This window comes from Suillus fuscotomentosus (genome assembly GCF_016647785.1).
Source record: "Suillus fuscotomentosus strain FC203 chromosome Unknown F5891scaffold_43, whole genome shotgun sequence".
Lineage (NCBI taxonomy): Eukaryota > Fungi > Basidiomycota > Agaricomycetes > Boletales > Suillaceae > Suillus > Suillus fuscotomentosus.
Genome location: NW_024539555.1, coordinates 355365 through 375177, shown reverse-complemented (window position 1 = coordinate 375177; position 19813 = coordinate 355365). Strand labels below are relative to the sequence as shown.

At 48.3% G+C, this 19813-nt stretch overlaps 8 protein-coding genes across 8 annotated transcripts; 4 read left to right on the top strand and 4 right to left on the bottom strand.

The window, feature by feature from the left end:
* Positions 1 to 872: 872 nt before the first annotated feature.
* F5891DRAFT_1046590 (uncharacterized protein) lies at positions 873 to 1882 on the bottom strand. The gene is made up of 2 exons (XM_041362305.1): positions 1647 to 1882; positions 873 to 1573 (listed from the first exon to the last, which is right to left on the bottom strand). The coding sequence occupies exons 1-2, from the start codon at positions 1740 to 1742 to the stop codon at positions 1298 to 1300; spliced, it is 372 nt and encodes a 123-aa protein (XP_041223468.1). The 5' UTR covers positions 1743 to 1882; the 3' UTR covers positions 873 to 1297.
* Positions 1741 to 4910, bottom strand: F5891DRAFT_508970 (uncharacterized protein). Its single transcript, XM_041372078.1, has 6 exons — positions 4767 to 4910; positions 3028 to 4710; positions 2674 to 2952; positions 2268 to 2615; positions 1860 to 2172; positions 1741 to 1762 (listed from the first exon to the last, which is right to left on the bottom strand). Exons 2-5 carry the CDS (start codon positions 4630 to 4632, stop codon positions 1978 to 1980), a joined length of 2427 nt encoding a protein of 808 aa, XP_041223467.1. The 5' UTR covers positions 4633 to 4710; positions 4767 to 4910; the 3' UTR covers positions 1741 to 1762; positions 1860 to 1977.
* Positions 4911 to 6686: 1776 nt separating this feature from the next.
* Positions 6687 to 7088, bottom strand: F5891DRAFT_901886 (CHAT domain-containing protein; the record flags this gene model as incomplete). The annotated part of the gene is made up of 1 exon (XM_041373478.1): positions 6687 to 7088. A coding segment is annotated over one exon (402 nt), but the record flags the coding sequence as incomplete, so codon positions are not given.
* Positions 7089 to 7424: 336 nt separating this feature from the next.
* F5891DRAFT_1112696 (uncharacterized protein) lies at positions 7425 to 9209 on the bottom strand. The gene is made up of 4 exons (XM_041363740.1): positions 9039 to 9209; positions 8398 to 8981; positions 8173 to 8326; positions 7425 to 8118 (listed from the first exon to the last, which is right to left on the bottom strand). Exons 2-4 carry the CDS (start codon positions 8754 to 8756, stop codon positions 7813 to 7815), a joined length of 819 nt encoding a protein of 272 aa, XP_041223465.1. The 5' UTR covers positions 8757 to 8981; positions 9039 to 9209; the 3' UTR covers positions 7425 to 7812.
* An 822-nt stretch (positions 9210 to 10031) lies between these two features.
* On the top strand, positions 10032 to 11274 carry F5891DRAFT_1279852 (uncharacterized protein; the record flags this gene model as incomplete). Its single annotated transcript, XM_041370369.1, has 7 exons — positions 10032 to 10129; positions 10184 to 10379; positions 10432 to 10440; positions 10492 to 10820; positions 10874 to 11031; positions 11089 to 11111; positions 11177 to 11274. The coding sequence occupies 5 exons, from the start codon at positions 10032 to 10034 to the stop codon at positions 11025 to 11027; spliced, it is 786 nt and encodes a 261-aa protein (XP_041223464.1). The 3' UTR covers positions 11028 to 11031; positions 11089 to 11111; positions 11177 to 11274.
* Positions 11275 to 11634: 360 nt separating this feature from the next.
* On the top strand, positions 11635 to 13250 carry F5891DRAFT_1046572 (uncharacterized protein). Its single transcript, XM_041362304.1, has 6 exons — positions 11635 to 11840; positions 11890 to 12098; positions 12162 to 12376; positions 12424 to 12652; positions 12710 to 12779; positions 12836 to 13250. Exons 1-6 carry the CDS (start codon positions 11730 to 11732, stop codon positions 12899 to 12901), a joined length of 900 nt encoding a protein of 299 aa, XP_041223463.1. The 5' UTR covers positions 11635 to 11729; the 3' UTR covers positions 12902 to 13250.
* A 1339-nt stretch (positions 13251 to 14589) lies between these two features.
* F5891DRAFT_1046564 (uncharacterized protein) lies at positions 14590 to 16500 on the top strand. The gene is made up of 6 exons (XM_041362303.1): positions 14590 to 15031; positions 15086 to 15294; positions 15353 to 15567; positions 15615 to 15846; positions 15897 to 15966; positions 16020 to 16500. The coding sequence occupies exons 1-6, from the start codon at positions 14933 to 14935 to the stop codon at positions 16062 to 16064; spliced, it is 870 nt and encodes a 289-aa protein (XP_041223462.1). The 5' UTR covers positions 14590 to 14932; the 3' UTR covers positions 16065 to 16500.
* Positions 16501 to 17485: 985 nt separating this feature from the next.
* Positions 17486 to 19231, top strand: F5891DRAFT_1046561 (uncharacterized protein). The gene is made up of 4 exons (XM_041362302.1): positions 17486 to 17537; positions 17596 to 18215; positions 18272 to 18547; positions 18605 to 19231. Exons 2-4 carry the CDS (start codon positions 17919 to 17921, stop codon positions 19121 to 19123), a joined length of 1092 nt encoding a protein of 363 aa, XP_041223461.1. The 5' UTR covers positions 17486 to 17537; positions 17596 to 17918; the 3' UTR covers positions 19124 to 19231.
* The last annotated feature ends 582 nt before the right edge of the window (positions 19232 to 19813 follow it).

Below are 19813 nucleotides of genomic sequence, written 5' to 3'. Positions count from 1 at the left end.
ATTCCACCGTGTCTGCTGCTGATGGTCGCACAATAGACATAGTAGTGGTTTTCTCCCGTGCTTATGCCGACTTACATCTCGCTTCTAAGGATCTATCAGTTGTGAACCGACTACGTTTGCGGTGCAGGGCTCAAGTCCTCGCTTGTGCACTTCGTCAATTCTCGTACAGGTTATCCAATCAATCTACCCCCAAGCAGAAAATCTCTGTCACTCCCGGCACTTTTCGCCTTTGCCGTGTGAGCAAAGCGCACCAGTACTATCGATGGAAAAGGAAGTAGCTTAAACTGAGTTCTTCCAGAAGGGGAGCGGTATTTCAGGCCTGCTCCCAGAAGACACGAGACTCTCCATATGTTTTTCTCCTCAAGCACATGAAGCTTCCAATTCGGGAATCCATACAACACCAAACGTTGGCCGGTCAAGTGATCGTGATCTGTACATCTTCATTTGCTCTAAGCTCGGCGGCCCACTGGACTCTAACTCGCACGTATGTATAGCTCATTCGGATCACACACCGGCCCCGACATTATGCATTATGAATGATGCAACTTTCGGGGCAATGATATCTCATCTCAACCCGAACCGACTCGGAGTTACTTCGCGACGTTTTGTAGGCTACGTACACTTGACACTTTTTTCATGTTTTACATCTTCGGCATCCAAGTCCCCGCTAGTTATCCATCGCCAGATCGGCTCCTGATGCAGGACGAGAAATATCGTGCCACTGTCAAGTTTACGTCTTTCAGTCACTTACTCGAGCGATTCAAATCGTTTTCGGCAGCTACCCAATTAGCCCCCGTAATATCGAGAACTCGTGTAGACCGACTGGTCACGAGTTTACCCACACAAACATAGCTCCCAAATGAATTACAATGCATATATTATTAGTGAAAACGGAAATGAACGTGCTCAGACAAACGAGCGAAGACATAAAAACGAACGTCGATGTTTATTGCGTTTGATGTATATACATTGTGTAATGGATTGACAACCAAAATGAGAATGAAAATGAACATGCGCAGACAAACAAACAATGTATGAAAACAATGAAAATGAAGACGATGTCCGTGTAGGAAAAAAATGAACAGTGAACGAGCGTTTCGATCTAAAAGAAAATTAGGCGATAAATTTAGGAAGCATGGATGAGCATGAAGATCTACATGTCTATCAGATCTATGTTGACATTGAATGCAAAATGCTAGTTCAGCATGAACGAGGAACGATGCAGGCAAACGTACGAAAGTAGCAATGCGGGGAGCGGGTACGCATACCAACACCAAAATCAACGTCGCCCGCACATCTACAAACTAAACATCCCCGCAGCCCTCCTCCTGCTTTGGACAGGATGAACGAGCACCAAACTGATTCCGAGACCCACGGTCAGCCCGATACTCGTGCTGATCAACTGGAGCGCTGTATTGAACCCGCTTTGGTAGGAGGAGCTCGACCCTGTGGTTTGATCGACAACAAAGTTGAATAGTCCGCCGTTGCCTAGGCCTGAAGGAAGTTGGAAGAGTATGCCTGTGATCTGTGTACGTGTGAGTTTGGTGCGAGTGGTGAAGTTTGATATCAATTCCTTGATGCAAAAGAGAGAACGCACCATAACGACAAATGCATTTCCCGCGAAAAATCTTCCATAGAGATTCGACACCAATCCCACAGCAAACGCCCCAACAGCGGCTGATATATCGCTCTGGTTTGGGAACTTGGTGCCCACAAAGTGGTTCGTCACCCATCCAATGCATGAGATGACGACTAGGAGGAACTAGGTGTCGGAATCAGTATCAGCTAGAAAGGAGTTTGACGGATGTGAGATGTTCGACGGGACCAAGCCCAAACACCCCCACAAAACCAAAACTCACCAACTCCCTCTTCCCAACAACAGCCCCAAACCTCAAACTCAAAAACAGACTATAACACGGCACACTCAGAAACGCCCACCACAAACTCGGGGTGCGCTGCCACCACCCGCCTTCGGCATCATGGACTCGTAGAACACATATAATCTTTGCCCCCTAATAGGGGTTTGCTGAGCATTGTTTGATAGAGCTCAGCTCCGATGGCGAGCCCAAAGCCAAGGAACAGGCTGTACACAAGGGCGTAGCAGAGACGCACGGAGCCTGCTACTAGGGAGCGGGAGGAAAGTTCGAGGGAGCCGTTTAAAACTATGAAGCCCTGGGGGTTTGTTAGCGGTGGGATGCGATCCAAGAGGAAGGATGAAAGGAAGGAAGCGAGGTAAGGAAAAGGAAATTAAAGAAGTCAGGACTCACAGGCAAAATCAAGACCACGCTACTACTAGCAACAGCCTCATAACAAACCCTCTTCGTACTAGCGAGCGCAGCGCTCATAAAGCTCAGAAGTGTGGCAACCGTTATCTCAAACACGTTCCCATACAACTCATTACGGACGCTGAGGAGCTGGATGGCGACAAGGAGCGCACCGAGCGGGAAGGAAACGAGGGAGTCGATGAAGCTGCCGTTGAAGCTGACGCTGCAGATGCTGCTGCTGCACATACCGCCTAGGAATATGAGTTGGGGGAAGGAGTAGGTAGGCTTCCTGCGCATTAGGTTGTCAAGGGCGGTGCTGGCTGAGGATACGGAGATGGTGTCATGAATGACCTATGCATTTGTAGTGAGATTAGTTCATTTATCATTCGAATGGAAAAGAGACACATACATCCCAATACAACCCATGTGCCTCCCCTAGCTTCCCCACATCCAACACACTCCCCTGCCTGATAAACTTGACGTGACTCGTCCCCGTCGCACTGTCTTCGAAGCTGATCCACATGACGTCAGGGAGGTACATACAGCTCATCTCAAGCTCGAGGACACGCGCTGTGCTTTGGATCTGCGCGACGAGTCTGTGCGAGGGACCCCCGAACATCATCATTGCACGGGCTAGTTTGAGGATGAATTCTTGCCGTTGGAGGATGGCTGCTACGTGTCGGGTGATCTGTGTAGTGAGAGTGAGTCAGGTGTGGTAGAGAAGTGAACGGAGGAAAGGAAGAAAAGGAGAAAAGAAACGCACATAAACTTCCGCCCTTTTCCTCTTCCGCCTCTTCTCCTTCTCCCTCCTCTCTCTCTCTTTTTTCTCCTTTCTATCCCTCTCCTTCTGCTCCTCGATCCACTTTGTACCGAAATAATCATCATCTTTTCCCTTTTCATCAGGCGAACCAGCAACACTACTCGCCCTCGTCCCAGTTCCAGGGGTAGAAGCCCCACTCGTACTGACAGGGTATCTTAAAGGCGTTTTGGGTATGCTCAACGAAAACCCCTTCAAGTGCGCAGTAGGCAAGTGGTGTGGAAGCGGAATATCCTTCAAGACTCCTTTCCAGCGTTTCGATTTTGGTTTCTTGGTGGAGGTTGAGGTAGGGGGGAGGGTTGGTGGAGTTGATTCGGAGGGGGTGGAAGTAGGAGTCGACGTAGAGGTAGTCTCGGTCGTCGGAGGAGCGAGCGTATCTGGTGAACCTTCCTCCTCCTCGACGTCTATCACTTCTTCCTCGAGGTCTATTGTGGACTCATCCTGGGATTGGATAGCAGCTTTAAGAGCAACTTCCCCCTCACCTTCGTGGTCCTCCTCGACGCGCCCACCGATCCCTCTCGTAAAATCGGTATCGGTGCTCTTTGAACGACGGGGGAGATGGAGGCTGAGACGGGGAGGTGTTGATGTTCGTTGTCTTTCCCTTACCTCCGCATTCCCTTCCCTAGTCCCCTCGTCCTCGGTTCCATCCTCGACCCGATACCTAACAAGCCCATATCCCCTCTTCATCTTCAAATCAGGCGCTAACTCCAACTGCGTAGGCGCAGCAGCGCCGCTCAACGTCCCCGCACCCGCAATGAGCGCAGCCATACTCGAACCCGAGGGACCTGGCTTGAGGGAAGAAAGGAGGGAGGCGGTGCTGCTTGAGGCGGAGTGGAGTGTTTGGTTTAAAGTCTTGTAGGACGATTGTTTGTGTTTAGACTTGGGGTGGGAGGAGTGAAGGAGCCATGGACGATCGGGATTAGAGAGGTCTGATTCGTCTTCGCTATGTGAGGGATCGTGCTCGTCGTGTTCGTTGCTGTAGAGCGCCAACAACGCACTCAGCACGCCAGAGCCTAGTTTCGGCTGGGAAGCATATGCCGGAGGATGAGATTCAGGATCATAAGGACCGCGTGATTGTGCGTAAGGTGGGGGGTGGTGAGGGGTAGGAGCAACTGAGGGGGGTGTGTGGAAATGCCACCATGACTTTTTGGGTGGTTGTTGCGGAGTTGGGTGATGTTTCTCCTCTTCGACTTCGCCGTTTGTATCACGATTTTCTTTTTCAGAGTCTTGTTCTACAACTGGGACTCGTGATCGTGATTTCGAGCGGTGACGACGACCGAGGACATCCCATCGTTTGGTATGCGCTCTGACAACGCCTGCTGCTTCGCGCACGGCGAGGTGTTCGACACGGCCGTCTGCCGGGATTTCAGAGTCTCCGCTTCGTTGCCTTGAAGAGAGGGGGAGACCAGCGCTTTCTAGGGGGTCGATGAAGACTTCGCCTGGGAGGGCGTGTGTGCGGCGTGGGAGAAACGGTTCAGAAGAGGTAGGGGATGCAGGCAGGGTTGAAGGTGTGCTTGGGGGATAGGTATGTACGTCTTCCGTAGGGGACATGCCATGAGCGGATGGGGAGTGTGTACGAGAGGAACGGTGGCGCTCAAGTGCGTCTTTGAGTGTTTCGAACGCGTTCGGCTAGGCGAAAATTTGATGTAAGCGAGGTTGAAAATAAATAAGAGGGCACTACTCACAGTCTTGAGCCATCTCGTCTAGTGTGTGTGGATCGACTGGTTCCGGTTCGTGGATGTGATCTGCGCTTGCCCATTGTACGCGACGGGGAGTACGCGCACCAGGGACTGGTGACATGATGCTAACCGGCATCGTGTGAGGCGACGGTGAAGACATGGAAGAAGATACGCACCGGTTGATGATGATTATTTAGTTATTATTCAAATGACTCCACAGAATTGCAAAATGATCCGTTTCGGTGACCCTTGTCCGAGTCGGTTACAGTCACCGTCGTTGTTGGCGGCGTCGTCACCTAAGGGAAACACTTCAGTTTTCATGGTTGATCTACTGGACTAAGTACTTGAGGAAGAGGTAGACGTAACGTAAGTGACCGAACTTCTCTCACATGATGTCATCCATGCTCCACCTCTAATTTAATTCGAACCCTGATACTGTAAAGCACATCCGAGAAGTCGACCATATACGTCAGCAACTGTGCAATGCCACCTACGCCGTGCCCGCTCGATCAGTCACCTAAATGGGTGTCAGTCACTAATGTTAGCGACCCATCCGTCTCCCCAAAAGGTATTGAATATACGACTCACCGGTATCATGGCCTCACATGCACATGAAACTCCAACTTTAGCTGCACCCCTGCCCACAGACAAATCGCAAGCTTATCACGCCCCACACTAGGTAATCACTTCGTCGCAAAGATCCTGACAGAAGTAAACAAGACGAAAGACGAAAGGCTGAAATCTGTAGTGAGGAATAGTAGTTCTTTAAACGTAGGCGTGTAATCTGAGATTCGCGTGTTCGCATCCGGCATAATAAAATTCTTTACTTCATGTTTATGTATACATAGTAGCTTCAGTTTCCCTTGTCGCGAATTCGGGTACTGTACGGTTCACATGATAGAATGCATGGGGCGAGATAGTAAAGCACTTACCCACAAAAAGTAACCTCTCCCACAACTGAGAGCAATGGCGTGATATTGCTAATATAAATGTTGCTCAGCGGTGCGTCGAAGTCCACCACTGGCACCTGGAAAGATGCAACTATTGCCAAAAGACAATCAACTTGTGGTTTTTCTGGCAATTCCACCAAAGTCAATTTCCGCAACATAGGAAAATGAAGTACAAACATGTCGACAGACTCTTGCCGAAAGCCGCCCGGCAAGGAGGGGAGGGAGAGGGTCATCGATTCAAGCATCACCAAATCACTTATAGGGGCAGGAGCACGAAAATGAGCTATAATTTCATCAACCACGATGGTCTCCAGATGAAGGGAAGCGGGCCATAATGGAGCATATATTGAACAAGCGCGGAAGCGGCCGGCAGATAAATACGATGTAGATCTTGGCAAGTAAGGCTGTATGGACTGGCGAGGGTGGACTTTCTTATTGGGAAGGTTGAATAAAAGCAACTATTGATGTATAGGCGGGAAAGCTTTAATGCATAGAATTTCCTGAGACTCAACTCATTGCACTCATGGCCAAAGAGGCGTGTTGAAGATTCCTGGATGACATAATCACCGTTTCCCAGGGTCCACCAGAACCAGCGGAAGGAATAAACGAAGACACTCTCGACGTTCGACCAGTTCAACGTCGTTTTTATTTTCAAAATCAGCAACAGTGATGACCCTGCAAACCAAATAATGGCCTGTCGATGTATTGAAGTTCTGGATGTCCACTAACCATCTGTGCACCATCTTGCTAACAGTGTGTCCTAAGTCCTTCGACAATCTCCCCGATCCAGATCGCATTCTCTCTCGCGCCCTGCCTGGAAACTTTAGGGTTCCCTATTCTGCGCGTCGAACACGGGAAGGTCATATATGGGCGCAGATTAGTATCCTACGCCAGGAGAAGCAGACCGCAGCACGCATTGGAGCTTGTCAGCATCATTGCAGATTCGAGGCACAAGCTGCATGATGATTTCTCTCTTCACAGCCTTCTGCAACGCCATCGCGGCGCGTGTGCAGTCCAATCTGCCTTCATCCACCATGTTCTCATAAAAAGCAGACACAACCTCCTGTACAATCTTATCATCGACAGACCACATAGAACCCCTCACACTGCGAAAGCGCATCGCTGGAGCAAGATGGATCAACTCATCAGGACTCTCCTCATCGCCCACAGTAGTGTGGCAAGCTGTTAAGAATGCAAACTGTGGGTTCTGCCAGTTGGATCGGATGGTGTCCTTGATCATCAACGGCCTATCACGCATTGCGAAGGAAGATTCAAATGGTTGTTGTCGATTCGGCATTCCATGGCAGGCCAGGTGAAGCCACTGATCACGATTCAGCGCATCGAATGCACCCTCGATTGTTGCATTGCCATCCTCGAGCGACATGAAGGACGACACGATAGGCTTGGGACGCCGGCTAACTCTGGAGCCACACATTCAAGTGGCTTCCCTCTGTCCAGGTTTCCTTGACCGATGACAACAAAACGTTGCGGGGACGCATCTCGAGAAATCTGCTGTCTCGCACGAACAAGTGTCGCCAAAGTGGGGGTGTACGATGATATATACATGTGAGACAAACTGCCTCTCTTCTTCTCGTAGGCTCCTGCTGCATGTAGAGGAAGCAGTGTGAATTCAGCAGTGGGACACCCCAGATACGCGAGCCAGGGTGAACATTTGGCACCCTAAGGGCTTGTACTATGGGGCCAACAATGTTATGCCAAAGTTTACGAAGGATGTTGACAAGCTTGAGCTGAGTATCGAAAGAACCAAATTTTTCTGCAAGAGAGTGAAACTTGGAGGACAAATCAGAAACTTCGGCCTGCGTGACATCAATTGGAACGTGGACAGATCTTGGTCACTGAGGCCACGTTGCACTTGATATAAGACTTCAAGTGGATGACTCCAAGTAGTCCCCCGAGTTCCAGTCCCTCGCCGAGATGCATATGATTCAATCTAGGCCTCTTAATGACGATTACTGGCGTCAAACGCACTGTTTGCGATGATATAGTTGGTCGACCATCTTCATTTAGCTTCAGCGAATGCACCATCGGACTAAGAATGTCATTATGATGTAGCTGCAGGAAAGACAGCACCGGTGACCTGTTTACGACAGTAGGTCGACATCTAGAGTTGGATCGCTGGAATCATCACCCCGGCTAGGTGTTAAACGAGCGACCTTCTCAGGTCGCTCATCATCGGTCACCATTGCCTGCACGGATGAAACGGGTACATCGGTACGTTTCCTTTTCCGTTCTGACTTCGCCTTCTCCCTCGTCGTCAGCTTACCGAACTCATCTTGTAAATGTGCCTTCAGCTTAGGCATGCTCTCCAGGGCACGGTCGCACTGCCAGCAACAAAGGTCGCCGTCCTTTAATAGCGACTGATACTGGCTGGCATCGAGCTTAATCATCTACAAGATTCTGTCATTATTGCGGAACGAGGTGTTCTTTGCTGCGCAACGTACTCTTTGATAATACGAAGGCACGGCATCGAACCACGAAAGAACATCTTTCAAATGCAGAAAGAATCCCAAGCTAGGATGAAACGAGTTGTAGTGCTTCTTCGACTTCATCTTCGGAGAATACAAGTCTGCAGAAAGCACATGCAAATGGAGGTGTCTGAAACAATGCCATAATGATGAGAATGAACTCAATGGAACAATAACATAGTATGATAGACAAACGCTTACTCCATGCTCGAAATCGGGTGAAATCCCATCCAAATTTCCCACTTGAACTTGTACATCTTCATCATCTCTTCCTCGATCATCTTCTTCACGTTATTCGCTTCTTCGTTTAAGTTCATAAGCACCTTCCTTGCGGTACTTTTCTCGCATCGAAGCAAAGAACGCAAGTCTGTGAGATGGCGTGCGCTCAACGGCGGCTGGATCCGGGGTATGACCAGAAAGTGAAAGATGGATTTGGGGAACGCATCAAAGACCGTCAGACATGTTTCTGAGTGAGAGAGTAGAATTGACGGTGGTAGAGTGATCGGATTAGGTTTGGATGCATAACTGCGGAAGATGGCGAGATTGGGGGCGGAAGTCATGTGTGCAGCCTATCCTACTTCTGGGACAGTTGGACGTGATGCCACTGGACTGTAGTACAGCTCCACCTTGCCGCAATGAGGATGGCGGCGGTACTACTTATCGGGCCCATCGTAGAAACGTATTACATGTAAGTACTAACCTTAAATGCGCCATTGAATACAAAGGCATCCGAGTCAGCACTGGGTTGGGCTGGTCACATAATGGTTAGGCGATCACCGGATCTACTATGTACGTACGTCAATGAAATCATGGATATATATAAAAATTGGGATTAGACCGACATTAAAATTGGTTTTTTTTTTGAGCCCGACATGTACTAGCAGTGATCGCTAAGATTCAACCTCCCGAGTACATATGTCATGATGATCATCACGGAGTCGATCCGGACAAACTCACTGCTTCAAGCCGATCGAAGCTGTGCGGTTGCCGGTCATGAATTTGACTCTGAAAGCAAGTAGTCTGGGGCTGTGTTCGAGCGGAGTTGTAATATTGATGCGCTTAATCCAGAGTTGGCCATTTCTCGGACAACTTGATTTTCGCAATTTGAAAGATCGACAGCAAGTACTGAGTACTGAGCAACCACAGTCGTTCCTCCAGCGAGGTCCTGGCATATCCCAGTACTTAACACGAGGCTCAAACTAAATTTAGGGCTGTCCCGAGGTCGTGCAGTCTGAACCAGTCTCAAATTTCACTGCACTCTGACTGCCGAACCCTCCCGGGCCAGTGAGCCAAATTATGCTCTAACTTGAAGAGACTGCGGATCGACCTATAAAACCCTTGATATTTATTCTTCCTCATGTTGAATGAGCGTTGAGTCCCTTGTCCATCGTCCAGACTTTCACGCAAAGTTACAAAAGGCACCGAAAAACATCCACAACACATAATTTTCATCAGGTGCGTTCTTATACAGCTCAACTTCTACTCATTTATAACGACTTTCATAATGGACAAAAAGGAATCACTATCTTCCTCCCACCGGACATTATGAACTCGGACTTTCTATCGCTTATTCATGATTGATGTGCCATGTTCAACCTAGTCTCAGTGAGCGCTCGTTTTCAAAAGGGGCATGCCGTTTATCCCTCCCCGACTCGGAGTGTTTGCTCTAGTGGCAGTGATGGCATGTTGCATGAACGTAAAGGCAGAAGCTAATTAACAGGGTGCCATCGCATCCGGCAACTCGAATGTCGCCCATGCGGGCAACCTATATACTGAGTGCTTGCGTGTGTATTATAAAATATCTTCCTCCTAGCTTCGCCCACTACCAGCACGGTATGCTTTTGCCTACCTATATAACTCACAGCGAGCCATATCAGGTCGCATCTAGCTCACCTGTTGAAATGGAGGACAATCCTATTTTTTCGCACAATAAGTAAGTACCCTAACAAGTCTTGGGTTGTTGACTGAGTAGCTTTTTTTGTTGTAGGTCACCACTGCCAGACTGGTGGAAGGCCCCAGACCCCAAAAAGTTCCCTATAAAGGCTTTTCTATTTCGTGCACTCTGCTTGATCTCGGTAGCCAGACCCTCTGTCGACCACCACTGGCAGTCTTTCACAGACGATGACGAATGGGAGAAACAACAGAGGAAGATTATCAATCGATTGTGTAACACTAACATAGTGGTGGGTGATATTGATGTGATATCGTTCGCTCACTGATACCATGACGTTGCAGGCTGGCTTGGTAGTACTCTCCGCAGTCGAAATATGAAGATATCTAACGCTGAATCTGCAGGTGCTCACTACTTCCGCGGTCTTTGTTTCAACACAACCACCCCTGACATCATTTCTTCCTTATGCATTGCGTGGTTCCTATATTTTTGTCTTTTTGTCATTCGTACATGCGCTCGGTTCTATGTTGTGCGGTTTAGCGGTGGTTAACATATACGAAGCCTGTGATCGAACATGGGTTAAAGACGTTTGTAGCGAATCTGGCCTTGCACGTATCGATATGCACGCAATTGCAGGTCTTGACGGCTTCGCGCTTTCGATTGTGTTGTACGCTTGTGTTCATCGGCTGGCCGAGTATATCCCTCACTGTTTCTATGATTTTGTTAATACTAGGTGAGCAGTTACATCCTCGTTTTGGGATGTAAATAACCAGTGATAATCCGTAGCAATCCTGATCGCATGTTATGCTCCCGGAGTTTGGTGGGTTCAATGCTTGGTGACGATAGAAGTCTTGTCCTGGGCATGGCTACCTCCTCTCTTCGTCTGGTGCGCAATCCCTCAAATGGATCGCAAAGAGAGTGGAGAATCACAGGGTCTTGATACAGTCGGTTGCATATCCCTTCGTAATGTTCCCTCGCTGACCATTCCTCTCGAGGTACAGATAGTAGACTATGTTCGATCATTGTGAGTTGTACATGAATATAATCAATTCGCATTGGGCGCGGAGCTGATATCGCGACTCGTGAAAGTTGCTTCAATTGCAAAATGACGAACCCCCGCGCCAAATTTTAGATCTTGATCAAACTCCAGAACAATTCTAGAACTGCCATTCGATTATACAAGCAACCACTCAGTACATGATATAAGTGATCGACGAGGCGACCACAAGACCACCGAGGCTTGATCGACGGCTCAGAGCTGGAGCTCTGATGAGGCAATGACCAGGTTGCAGTATTTTAGCCAGGCTTCCAAACGCGCAGTCCTGTGGATGTGTGTAATAAGTAGAACATGCATACCCTAAATCACCTGCACAGGTGCCCTATTAGCGCAGCACCTTGAAGGCGCTGCCACAGCACTGCACGTTGAGATACTCCACGTTCAACTACCAAGGCATGTCACCGCTTTTAGTATTACCTTGACAAAAAAAACTGCTTTACGGATTGGTCGAGGCTTCAGATCTCGTGACGGCCTGTCACAGGTCACACAGCACCGGTACAGCAGTACACTGCCTTCTAGTTATCCCCTATAAATCTCAAGAGTTTAATCTTTACTGTTACCCACCGATCATTCATCGTACACATCATGTGGTCCTGGGACACGCAGCCTAATTCGCACGCCCAACGCAAGTTCATCGAACTTATATTGGATCGAACTGGAAAGTATCCCAACTGGGACCCGCCCTCGGAGATTCCAGTGCGTGTTATCAGTGGCCCACATTGCCTTTCATGTTGATGTTGAGCAGGTTGGGTCATACGGAAGGATTGACAAAGCCACGGGCAATTTGATCCCCCAAGGCTCTATATACTCAGATGATTTCAAGGATCATCTCATTGATGCAGGTATCAACATTGAGTCTGGCGAGCATCTTCCCGAAGAATGTCCAGAAGAGCCTGAGTTCACAACCTGGTCTAAAAATGTCAAACAAATTGAATTGAATGTCGATTCTCAAAGGTCAGTTGCCAGGTCCTCGGCTTTCGATCATCTCCTGATATCGCATTCCATTGATTCTACTAGAAATGTCCCTGAGATCGACACAGCTGCAATTAAAGGGACATGGCAAGTTAAGAAAGGCACCACTGGTGCCGTCTTGCTCATGAACAAGCCTCGTACGAAACGCATTACTTCAGACGCCGTAGGGAAACTCGCGACACTTCACCTCTTTCAATCCATGCGCCTCGTTACCAAAGCCGTCTATTGCCCTGCCTTTTCCATGTACCTTTCAGATACAAGTGAGCATTTTATCTCATTAGAAATCAATATACCCATCCAGGGGAAGGCGGTGAAAGTTTCTCCATAGCTCTTCTAGATTCCGCGCCTAATGCGGAGCCTGTGGGAACGGTTGACCCCATGGCTACTATGAGATGGTGGAGTGACACACAAACTGGATTAACACGCAACGGATGCAAGACAGAGCATTGCTACTCCCCTTTATATGAACTTTTGCATGTGAGGCACCCTCGTAACAGGCGAGCGACGCCATCCCCAATACGCACAGGTGAAATGTTGTGAGTGTACTCATTATTGCTATGATGGATATGTTGGCTGATCGAGGGGCGTGCAAGATGGATAGCCTCTCCCGTCCCGTGGGCGCCTCTTCGTGAGGATGGCACAGAGGTGCCGATATACATCCACGTGAGTATCACATTTATTTGGCCAAGTTTCATAGTTGACGGTTTCTTCTACAAAAGAATTCGGATTCCAGCGACTCTGAGCCGGAAGACGACATCCACGTTCACAGTAACGAGCATCTGTAGCGTTTGTGGTAAGATAGTACACGATGAGCCTGTGTCATATTGTAATATTAAGACTTTCGTAAGTACGCTCTCGATGCACCAGTCTATACCTTGGTTTTCGCAACAAAAAAATGGTCAGTAGTATCTACCAGAGTACAACGAGCAAAGAAGGGGGAAGTATGAGGTAGTTCGAGCAAAAAAAGCAACGTGAACACCAACGATCTTTTGTCGACAAGCGAGAGCAGGATCGAGTTTCAATGCGTAAAACGTATCCGACCTCTTACAATATCGGCTCTCCGGGTGCAGAGTGCGACTGAATGACATCTTGCATCTAAAGGGAAGTCCATGATTGTCAGCACCGGGATATGATAATGTGCACGGAACGACGTTTTGTCCAATCACGTTGTCGATGTGACGATGCCCATTTCATGGAAAAAGTGAGAAGCATGAGTTACCGGGTGACACGTATGAGAAGTCAAAGCGACGTGGAACGACAGACCACTAGTAACTAAACATGACATGCAGCAGAATGAAAATTTTGATGAGTTGATGGAAATATTGTTGATAAGCACGGATCGATCAAAGTGCTAGCGAAACATGGCAGCTCGATGGACTCATCTATGTCAAACAGGACTCCCCGCTGCTGGAGTCTGTCTCGAAGGCTGATGATAAGGTTGTGCGGATCGATCAGAATAGTCACGAGAACGTTCCTGCATTCTGATATTTACGAATTGCAATTTCTTTCTGCGACGAGATTCCCCACTTTAGATCCAGAATATATTGCCAATCTACCAAGGCTGTCACTTGATCCAACCGAGAATATTCTCGCGATCTAATGAACACTCGATTTCAACTGTCCTTCGTCTCTAGAACCCAGACTGATACTCTGATCTGCTCCTTGTCAGTCAACACATCATATAACAGGTATCTCGGGCTCACTGTTTGGCGATTCCGTTGATTGACGGCATGTCCACTTCTCTGCAGCCTATAACTCCTTCACACGTGTTTGACCACTAACACGTTTCCAGCGATATCGTCTGCGTTCAACGTGATTCCTACAATCTCGAAAATTAAAGCATTTGTGTACCAATAGATATTCCCGAAAGAACGTGTACCAAGTGCCGGCACGAGCACGTCTGTAATGAGATTGTACATTTTACGAATCCGCTCCGTAGGTGAGACGAAGAGATCTGGTTTAAGGTGATCGACCCAGTGAATTACTTTGACTTGCGAGGTGTCGGTCACTGTTTTCGCGCCATCCCGGAGTGGGACTGCCACCAGCCCACCACGTGCAAATTACTCGCGCAGCTGATAATCATATTGCAGTGAGTGGCAAGGTGGCGATGCGACGTGAGCGCAGCCCCAAAATCAGGATATACAATGTTACAGCCACAATAGAAATGGTTTCGACTGTTGGGGACCAAAAATTATTCGGTCGGAAGCATTACTGAGGCAACGTTGACGAGGTGGGGTACCGGGAGGAAGTGAGGAATTTTAACGAAGAGCGTAACGAGAGAATATAGGTGAAAGTGTTGTAACAGGTTGGTCCATGATCTGAGAACTACACAGCAGGGAGGGAGGTAGACTGCGAGAGAACATAGTATGACTTACATAATAGAGCTTGCATATCTGGGCCGAGATGCCTATTCGGTCGGAGTTGCTGTACGTAGACCGCGGCTGCCCACTGCTACTAGTATCAGTAAGTACAGCCTGACCGCAGCAGACGCCAGTGAAAGACGCAAACGTTCAACAAGGCATCTAATCACCGCCCTGTAATAACAGATTCGAGCAACCTAGACCTAGCCTGAAGCATTCGGAACTAATCAATGATCATTGTGTTTGTTTGAACGGATCCACGGCGTGACCGCGGCCAGATGACTAGACCAATGGCAATTGCATTAATGCTTTTACCAGAATGCTCTCACGTCGTGGTATACCATCAGAGTTTTTGGCGCCTGTCGCACAGCAGTACAGTTGCACTGCTTTCCTGACCTTTACCTTATAAAACCTCGAGATTGTTACTTCTCGGTAAACCACATACCATCACCACAGATGCTATTCACCCAGTCGAATGCGCAACGCAAGTTCATGGATCTCATATTCGAGAGAACCACGAAGTATCCGAACTGGGACCCACCCGCAGAGATTCCAGTACGTCTGATCACTGGCTCACGTCGTCTTTAGTTGTATGTTGACGTCGCGCAGGTTGGGTCATACGGAAAGATCGATAAAGCCACGGGCAATTTTATCCCCAAAGGTTCCATCTACTCCAACGATTTCCAGTCGCTTCTCCGCCGTGTAGGCATCGACCCCGAGTCTGACGAACATCGACCCAAGGACTGTCCGGAAGAGTCTGAATTCACTGCTTGGTCGAAAAATGTCAGAAGATTAGAATTGAACGTCGAATCTCACGCGTGAGTTAGCATGTCATCCGTCCTGATATCGCATTCCGATCGGCTTTGAATCCACCAGAGGTGTGCCTGGGATTGCTACAGCTACTATCAAAGGAACATGGCAGTTCAGAAGGGGAACCACTGGCGCTATCTTGATCATGAATAAACCTCGGATAAAAACCATTTCTCAAGACGTTCTTGGGAAGCTCTCCAGCATCGAGTTCCTCAAGTCGGTTCATCTCGTTATCAAGGTTTTTTATTGTCCTGCCTACACCTTGTACCTCTCAGATAAAAGTAAGTGTGCCATGTTGTCTGAAACTAATATACTCATCTAGGTGCAGGCGGAGAAAATATCAACATTGCTCTGTTATCTTCCGCCCCCGTTGTAGCGCCCCTGGGCACTCTTGGTGCGACGGCCGAGGTGAAATGGTGGAGTGACGCACAAGCTGGATTGACACGCAGCGGGAGCATGCCGGACCATTGCTTCACTCCTTTGTATGAACTTAAGCATCCCAGGTATTCCCGCGCTGGTAGGCGGTCATCAATATCCCCCGAACGCACAGGCGAAGATTTGTGAGTGCAATTATTGAGCCGACTTGTTGGTTCACTGAACAGCGTATCAGATGGGTTACCCCACACCTCCCGTGGACGTCTCTTGATGAAGATGGTCAAGAGCCGCCGGTGTTCATCGACGTGAGTATCATATATTATTAGTCAATTTCAGTACTTGACAATTCGTTGAACAGAATGATCAGGATTCCAGTGACTCTGAAGAAGAGTCAGGCCTTTAAGAACTCGGTGAATGATCATTGGCAACAATACCTAGATACCAACTCGTTTTCTATGCTACAGATATTGACATGTTTGTGCTGGTATTCATGATGAGCTTGCATGATATATCTGTAGCACCAACCACAAGCATTGTAGCTAGCTCTCATTCGCACTACACATGATACCTTGGAATACTCACGATATCCAATCAAGAAAGAGACAGGGAATTTCTATATTTATATCCCACGGAATCTGTTAAGACGCGTCAGTGCCTCTGAGCTGTCCTAGGGGATAGCATACGAGAAAAGGGAAAAAGTTATAGTGCGAATAGCCAGTAGAATCTGTTCTCGACATTGGCTTGCACTTAGCATGTGAATCACTTGACGATACTTCTAGGTAAAATGTAATCGTTATGTAGGGTCTAACATTCGCATTATTCATTGGGCTTGCATGATTCGGATCTCCGGTTGTGAGTGATGTGCAGGATTACGAAGTGTGAAATTTGGCCCTTGGGTTTGCCTTGAGTGAAATGATCGCCCTTAGTAACGTGTTCGGCGACGAGGGTCAAAGACAGTACTGGGGGAAAATGCACTCCGAATATACGATGTACACGAAGGTGCGCAAGGAGGCCGGGGAATAGTCAGTGTTCATTAGCACGATTGAATATCGGCAGCGGAGAGAGGACAAAATAATCCTCTAGCATGCAAAGTTCAGCGGCCAGCCACACACCCTTATCATGAATGATTCAAGGTCAGATCGCTGAGGACTGAGGTAAACTGTTGTAACATATATTCATTCTTCCGTGAGAACGGAGATATGCAACCTGTATAGGAGCTTCACACGTTGCACAGAGGAACCGTATGTCGACGAGTGCGTGAAATGCCAGTACATGAACCCGATTGAGGGAATAAGCCTGTGCTGTCCAGGGGCTAGTAAGTGATCGACTGGGCGTTAGCCTCATGCTAGACGCACCTTTCCCTCAGGATTCAGCCCAGCACGCAGGTGGATTCAATCAGAGTCAGTCTTATCCCATACCATACTAGAGGGATTGCCATATACGCGGCTTTGGCTGTGAGCTTTGAAGCGAGGTCGCAGCTGAGTTCGATATGAAGCCTGACTCATTGAAAGTGCAGCGGTTGGCCATGAAGAAGCGTTGACTCTCGCATGCGTATATTTATATTGCATAGTTGCTTGTTGATGTTCTCCAGCACGTGTATTTCGGTTTTGTATCAGCCTTCTAGTTTAATCTTAGAACTCACATGCGAACGCCCGACAGAATTAAAGTGTGACCGAAAGCTGCAGAAGAGTAGGAGACCGCAGCATGATAGACATTGACACGAGGGAGTAGCTGAAACAGTAAAAAAGTGTTTTGACACTGATTCAGGTGGCATCCGCCGAAGAAATACCTAATACAGCAATTTCAAGAACAAAAATTGTCTCAAGTTAACGTCGACGTCAGACAAACAGTGGAAGCGTGATATAAGGATTTTGCTGTGAGTTTCACTTCTTATCAGCAGCATTTGAGTTCACTATTGAATGTGATGATGCCAGTATCGACCACGCCGAGTCTTGCGACAAGCAAGGCTCGCTCAAGACGACGGTCGCATACCTTGAGGCTAACCCCAGCTTCCGGCACACCTGGCCTAAGCTCATCTTCTTCATCTTCGTGGTCATCTTCATCTTCTTCGTCCTTATCTTCATCGCGGACTACATCGTGCTGCAAACCACCATACATACCTTTGTGCGACTTGCTTACCCCTGCAGACACTGGTGCACACTCCTCTCAGACACGTCCTTCCGCAGTGTCTACACCGCCGTCATCACCACGAAAATCTTCGCAAGATTTTGTCGTTTCTACTGCGCCAATATATCCAATGCGCAATCACCACCGTCCACGGGAACGTGACTTGCTCTTTGAGAATCGTGACGAGGAATTGAGTGCAGATGATGAGGAAGACACGACTAATGTTATATACACTGCTAGACGCACTCGAAGTAATCAAGACATACACCGTCACACTAATACACGATCAGTCAAGGATTCACGAGCGAGCGGGTTTCGTGCAGTCCTAAGCGTGGGCATTGGCTGGCGGAGGCCCAAGTCGGAGCAGATAACAACTGCTCCAGGACAATTAGGTGCTGGTGAAACAGAGACTGAGGCCGACGAACCTGTGGGTATTGATCGGCATATGCATCACACCTTTCTTACTTGGATACGTATTTGCAGCCACGACATCTTCCGACGACGCGTATCCTACCTGCCTCAGATCCATTAGTTCCACCAAGCACTCTGACAACTCTACTTTTTGATGCATCACGACTCCTGTCTGTCGTCCCTGCTTTATTAGGCGCGCTCATAAATGCCTGGTGTGTGTGGAAACCTCCAGGTTTGTATTTGGGACAATTCGCTCCCGGTTCGTGCTCTCGAATTCATCGAGAGCATGATAGTTGGGGTCGCATCGCTCTGCCGGACAGAGCTGATTATTTTCTGGCAGTGCTTTGGGTAAGGTTATCTCTTTGGGGTGGTCAGCCTCCCGGTTGATGTTTTTATCATCTACAGGCGTTACTGACGGCGCATCAATGCCTCCAGTTAACAACCGGACTCCTTCACCGGTGGCGTGCCTACTATCCCCCTTTATCCACGCTCATACGTCTTCTCGCTTTGCAGGCCATTTGTTGGCCTGCAACCCACTTTACGCTCGAGATCCTTGGCGGATTAGGTTTAAATGTCGATGTCGCATTCTCCACATTAAATATCTTGGACAGCACATTGCTACGTTGGACCACAATACGTCCGGATGTGTGCTGGGCTGTCATAGGGACGACGACGTGCATTTCTCGCAGCATCCAAATATGGGTGACGAGCAACCTTCTCCCGTCAGATACAGGTATCCGCGTGTCGGCCGTCCCTGATCGTCTACGGCCCCATGTAAAACTGAAGGGAGAGGAGACACGCAAATTGGTTGGACGCCGGTGGGATTGGGGTGTCGTTGCAAAGGTCTGCATGTTACCTGCAGGGTGCTTGTATTTTGTCATGGCGTGGATTGGTGCTTGGAGAAGGGAGGCCTGGGATTGCTAGAGCTATAGGTCACTTCCATTTGTACCCATTGTACAGTTTTATGCATCGATGTCCCCGTATGTTGAATATGCATCAGGCCACAGTGCTGTCAGAGCGCTGAGCTATCAACTCATGGATCTTGTGAAACCATTCGCTGCAGTCGGTTTGAGGGGAGAATGTGTGTCTGTATCTATGAGGAATGATATCCCTCTGGAAGGATATCGAGATGCACCACCCGACTTAATTATCCACACTAGTGATACATTCGTCGAGGCTAAGTGTCCTGAATTTCCTCCTTTTGGAGTGCCCCTCGCAGGCTCAAATGACTTGAAGGACATTGATATGAAACACACATGGATTTATCTGGCTGCTATGGGTGTCACAGCAGCACCGAGACCACTCAAGGCGTAAAATAAGATACAAAATGATTCATCATGTAGACCATTGATTGATGCACCACAGCGAATAACAGAAACAGCTATGAATAACCGTTAGCTTCGGGACAGACATTACAATGATATGTCCCAGTGCAGAGCATTAGGCGATGGGAGGTAGCAGGCAGTGATGATTCAACGAGGAGTGCTACGATCGCTGGGATAAAAATTCTGCCTCCGCTGTTCTCTGACCTCCAAAAAGATCAGCAGGTGGTTACACCGCGGCTCGATTTAAAGTTTGAAAATGTGTTATTTCATAGTAAAGATTTACTGTACA

Bases quoted from the DNA above. Each gene is read 5' to 3' on its own strand.
- F5891DRAFT_1046572 (XM_041362304.1), top strand. From the start codon at position 11,730: ATGTGGTCCTGGGACACGCAGCCTAATTCGCACGCCCAACGCAAGTTC. The intron at 12,377-12,423 runs GTGAGCATTTTA...ATCCAGGGGAAG, and splicing joins CATGTACCTTTCAGATACAA to GCGGTGAAAGTTTCTCCATA. The intron at 12,653-12,709 runs GTGAGTGTACTC...GGGGCGTGCAAG, and splicing joins ATACGCACAGGTGAAATGTT to ATGGATAGCCTCTCCCGTCC.
- F5891DRAFT_1046561 (XM_041362302.1), top strand. From the start codon at position 17,919: ATGCGCAATCACCACCGTCCACGGGAACGTGACTTGCTCTTTGAGAAT. The intron at 18,216-18,271 runs GTGGGTATTGAT...ACGTATTTGCAG, and splicing joins AGACTGAGGCCGACGAACCT to CCACGACATCTTCCGACGAC. The intron at 18,548-18,604 runs GTAAGGTTATCT...TATCATCTACAG, and splicing joins ATTTTCTGGCAGTGCTTTGG to GCGTTACTGACGGCGCATCA.
- F5891DRAFT_1046564 (XM_041362303.1), top strand. From the start codon at position 14,933: ATGCTATTCACCCAGTCGAATGCGCAACGCAAGTTCATGGATCTCATA. The intron at 15,032-15,085 runs GTACGTCTGATC...GACGTCGCGCAG, and splicing joins ACCCACCCGCAGAGATTCCA to GTTGGGTCATACGGAAAGAT. The intron at 15,568-15,614 runs GTAAGTGTGCCA...ATCTAGGTGCAG, and splicing joins CTTGTACCTCTCAGATAAAA to GCGGAGAAAATATCAACATT.
- F5891DRAFT_508970 (XM_041372078.1), bottom strand. From the start codon at position 4,632: ATGTCCCCTACGGAAGACGTACATACCTATCCCCCAAGCACACCTTCA. The intron at 2,953-3,027 runs GTGCGTTTCTTT...CTCACTACACAG, and splicing joins GGAAAAGGGCGGAAGTTTAT to ATCACCCGACACGTAGCAGC. The intron at 2,616-2,673 runs GTATGTGTCTCT...ACAAATGCATAG, and splicing joins CACATGGGTTGTATTGGGAT to GTCATTCATGACACCATCTC.
- F5891DRAFT_1112696 (XM_041363740.1), bottom strand. From the start codon at position 8,756: ATGACTTCCGCCCCCAATCTCGCCATCTTCCGCAGTTATGCATCCAAA. The intron at 8,327-8,397 runs GTAAGCGTTTGT...GCATTGTTTCAG, and splicing joins CACCCGATTTCGAGCATGGA to ACACCTCCATTTGCATGTGC. The intron at 8,119-8,172 runs GTACGTTGCGCA...AGAATCTTGTAG, and splicing joins TGCCTTCGTATTATCAAAGA to ATGATTAAGCTCGATGCCAG.
- F5891DRAFT_1046590 (XM_041362305.1), bottom strand. From the start codon at position 1,742: ATGCATTGGATGGGTGACGAACCACTTTGTGGGCACCAAGTTCCCAAA. The intron at 1,574-1,646 runs GTCGAATCTCTA...TTTTGCATCAAG, and splicing joins GCGTTTGCTGTGGGATTGGT to GAATTGATATCAAACTTCAC.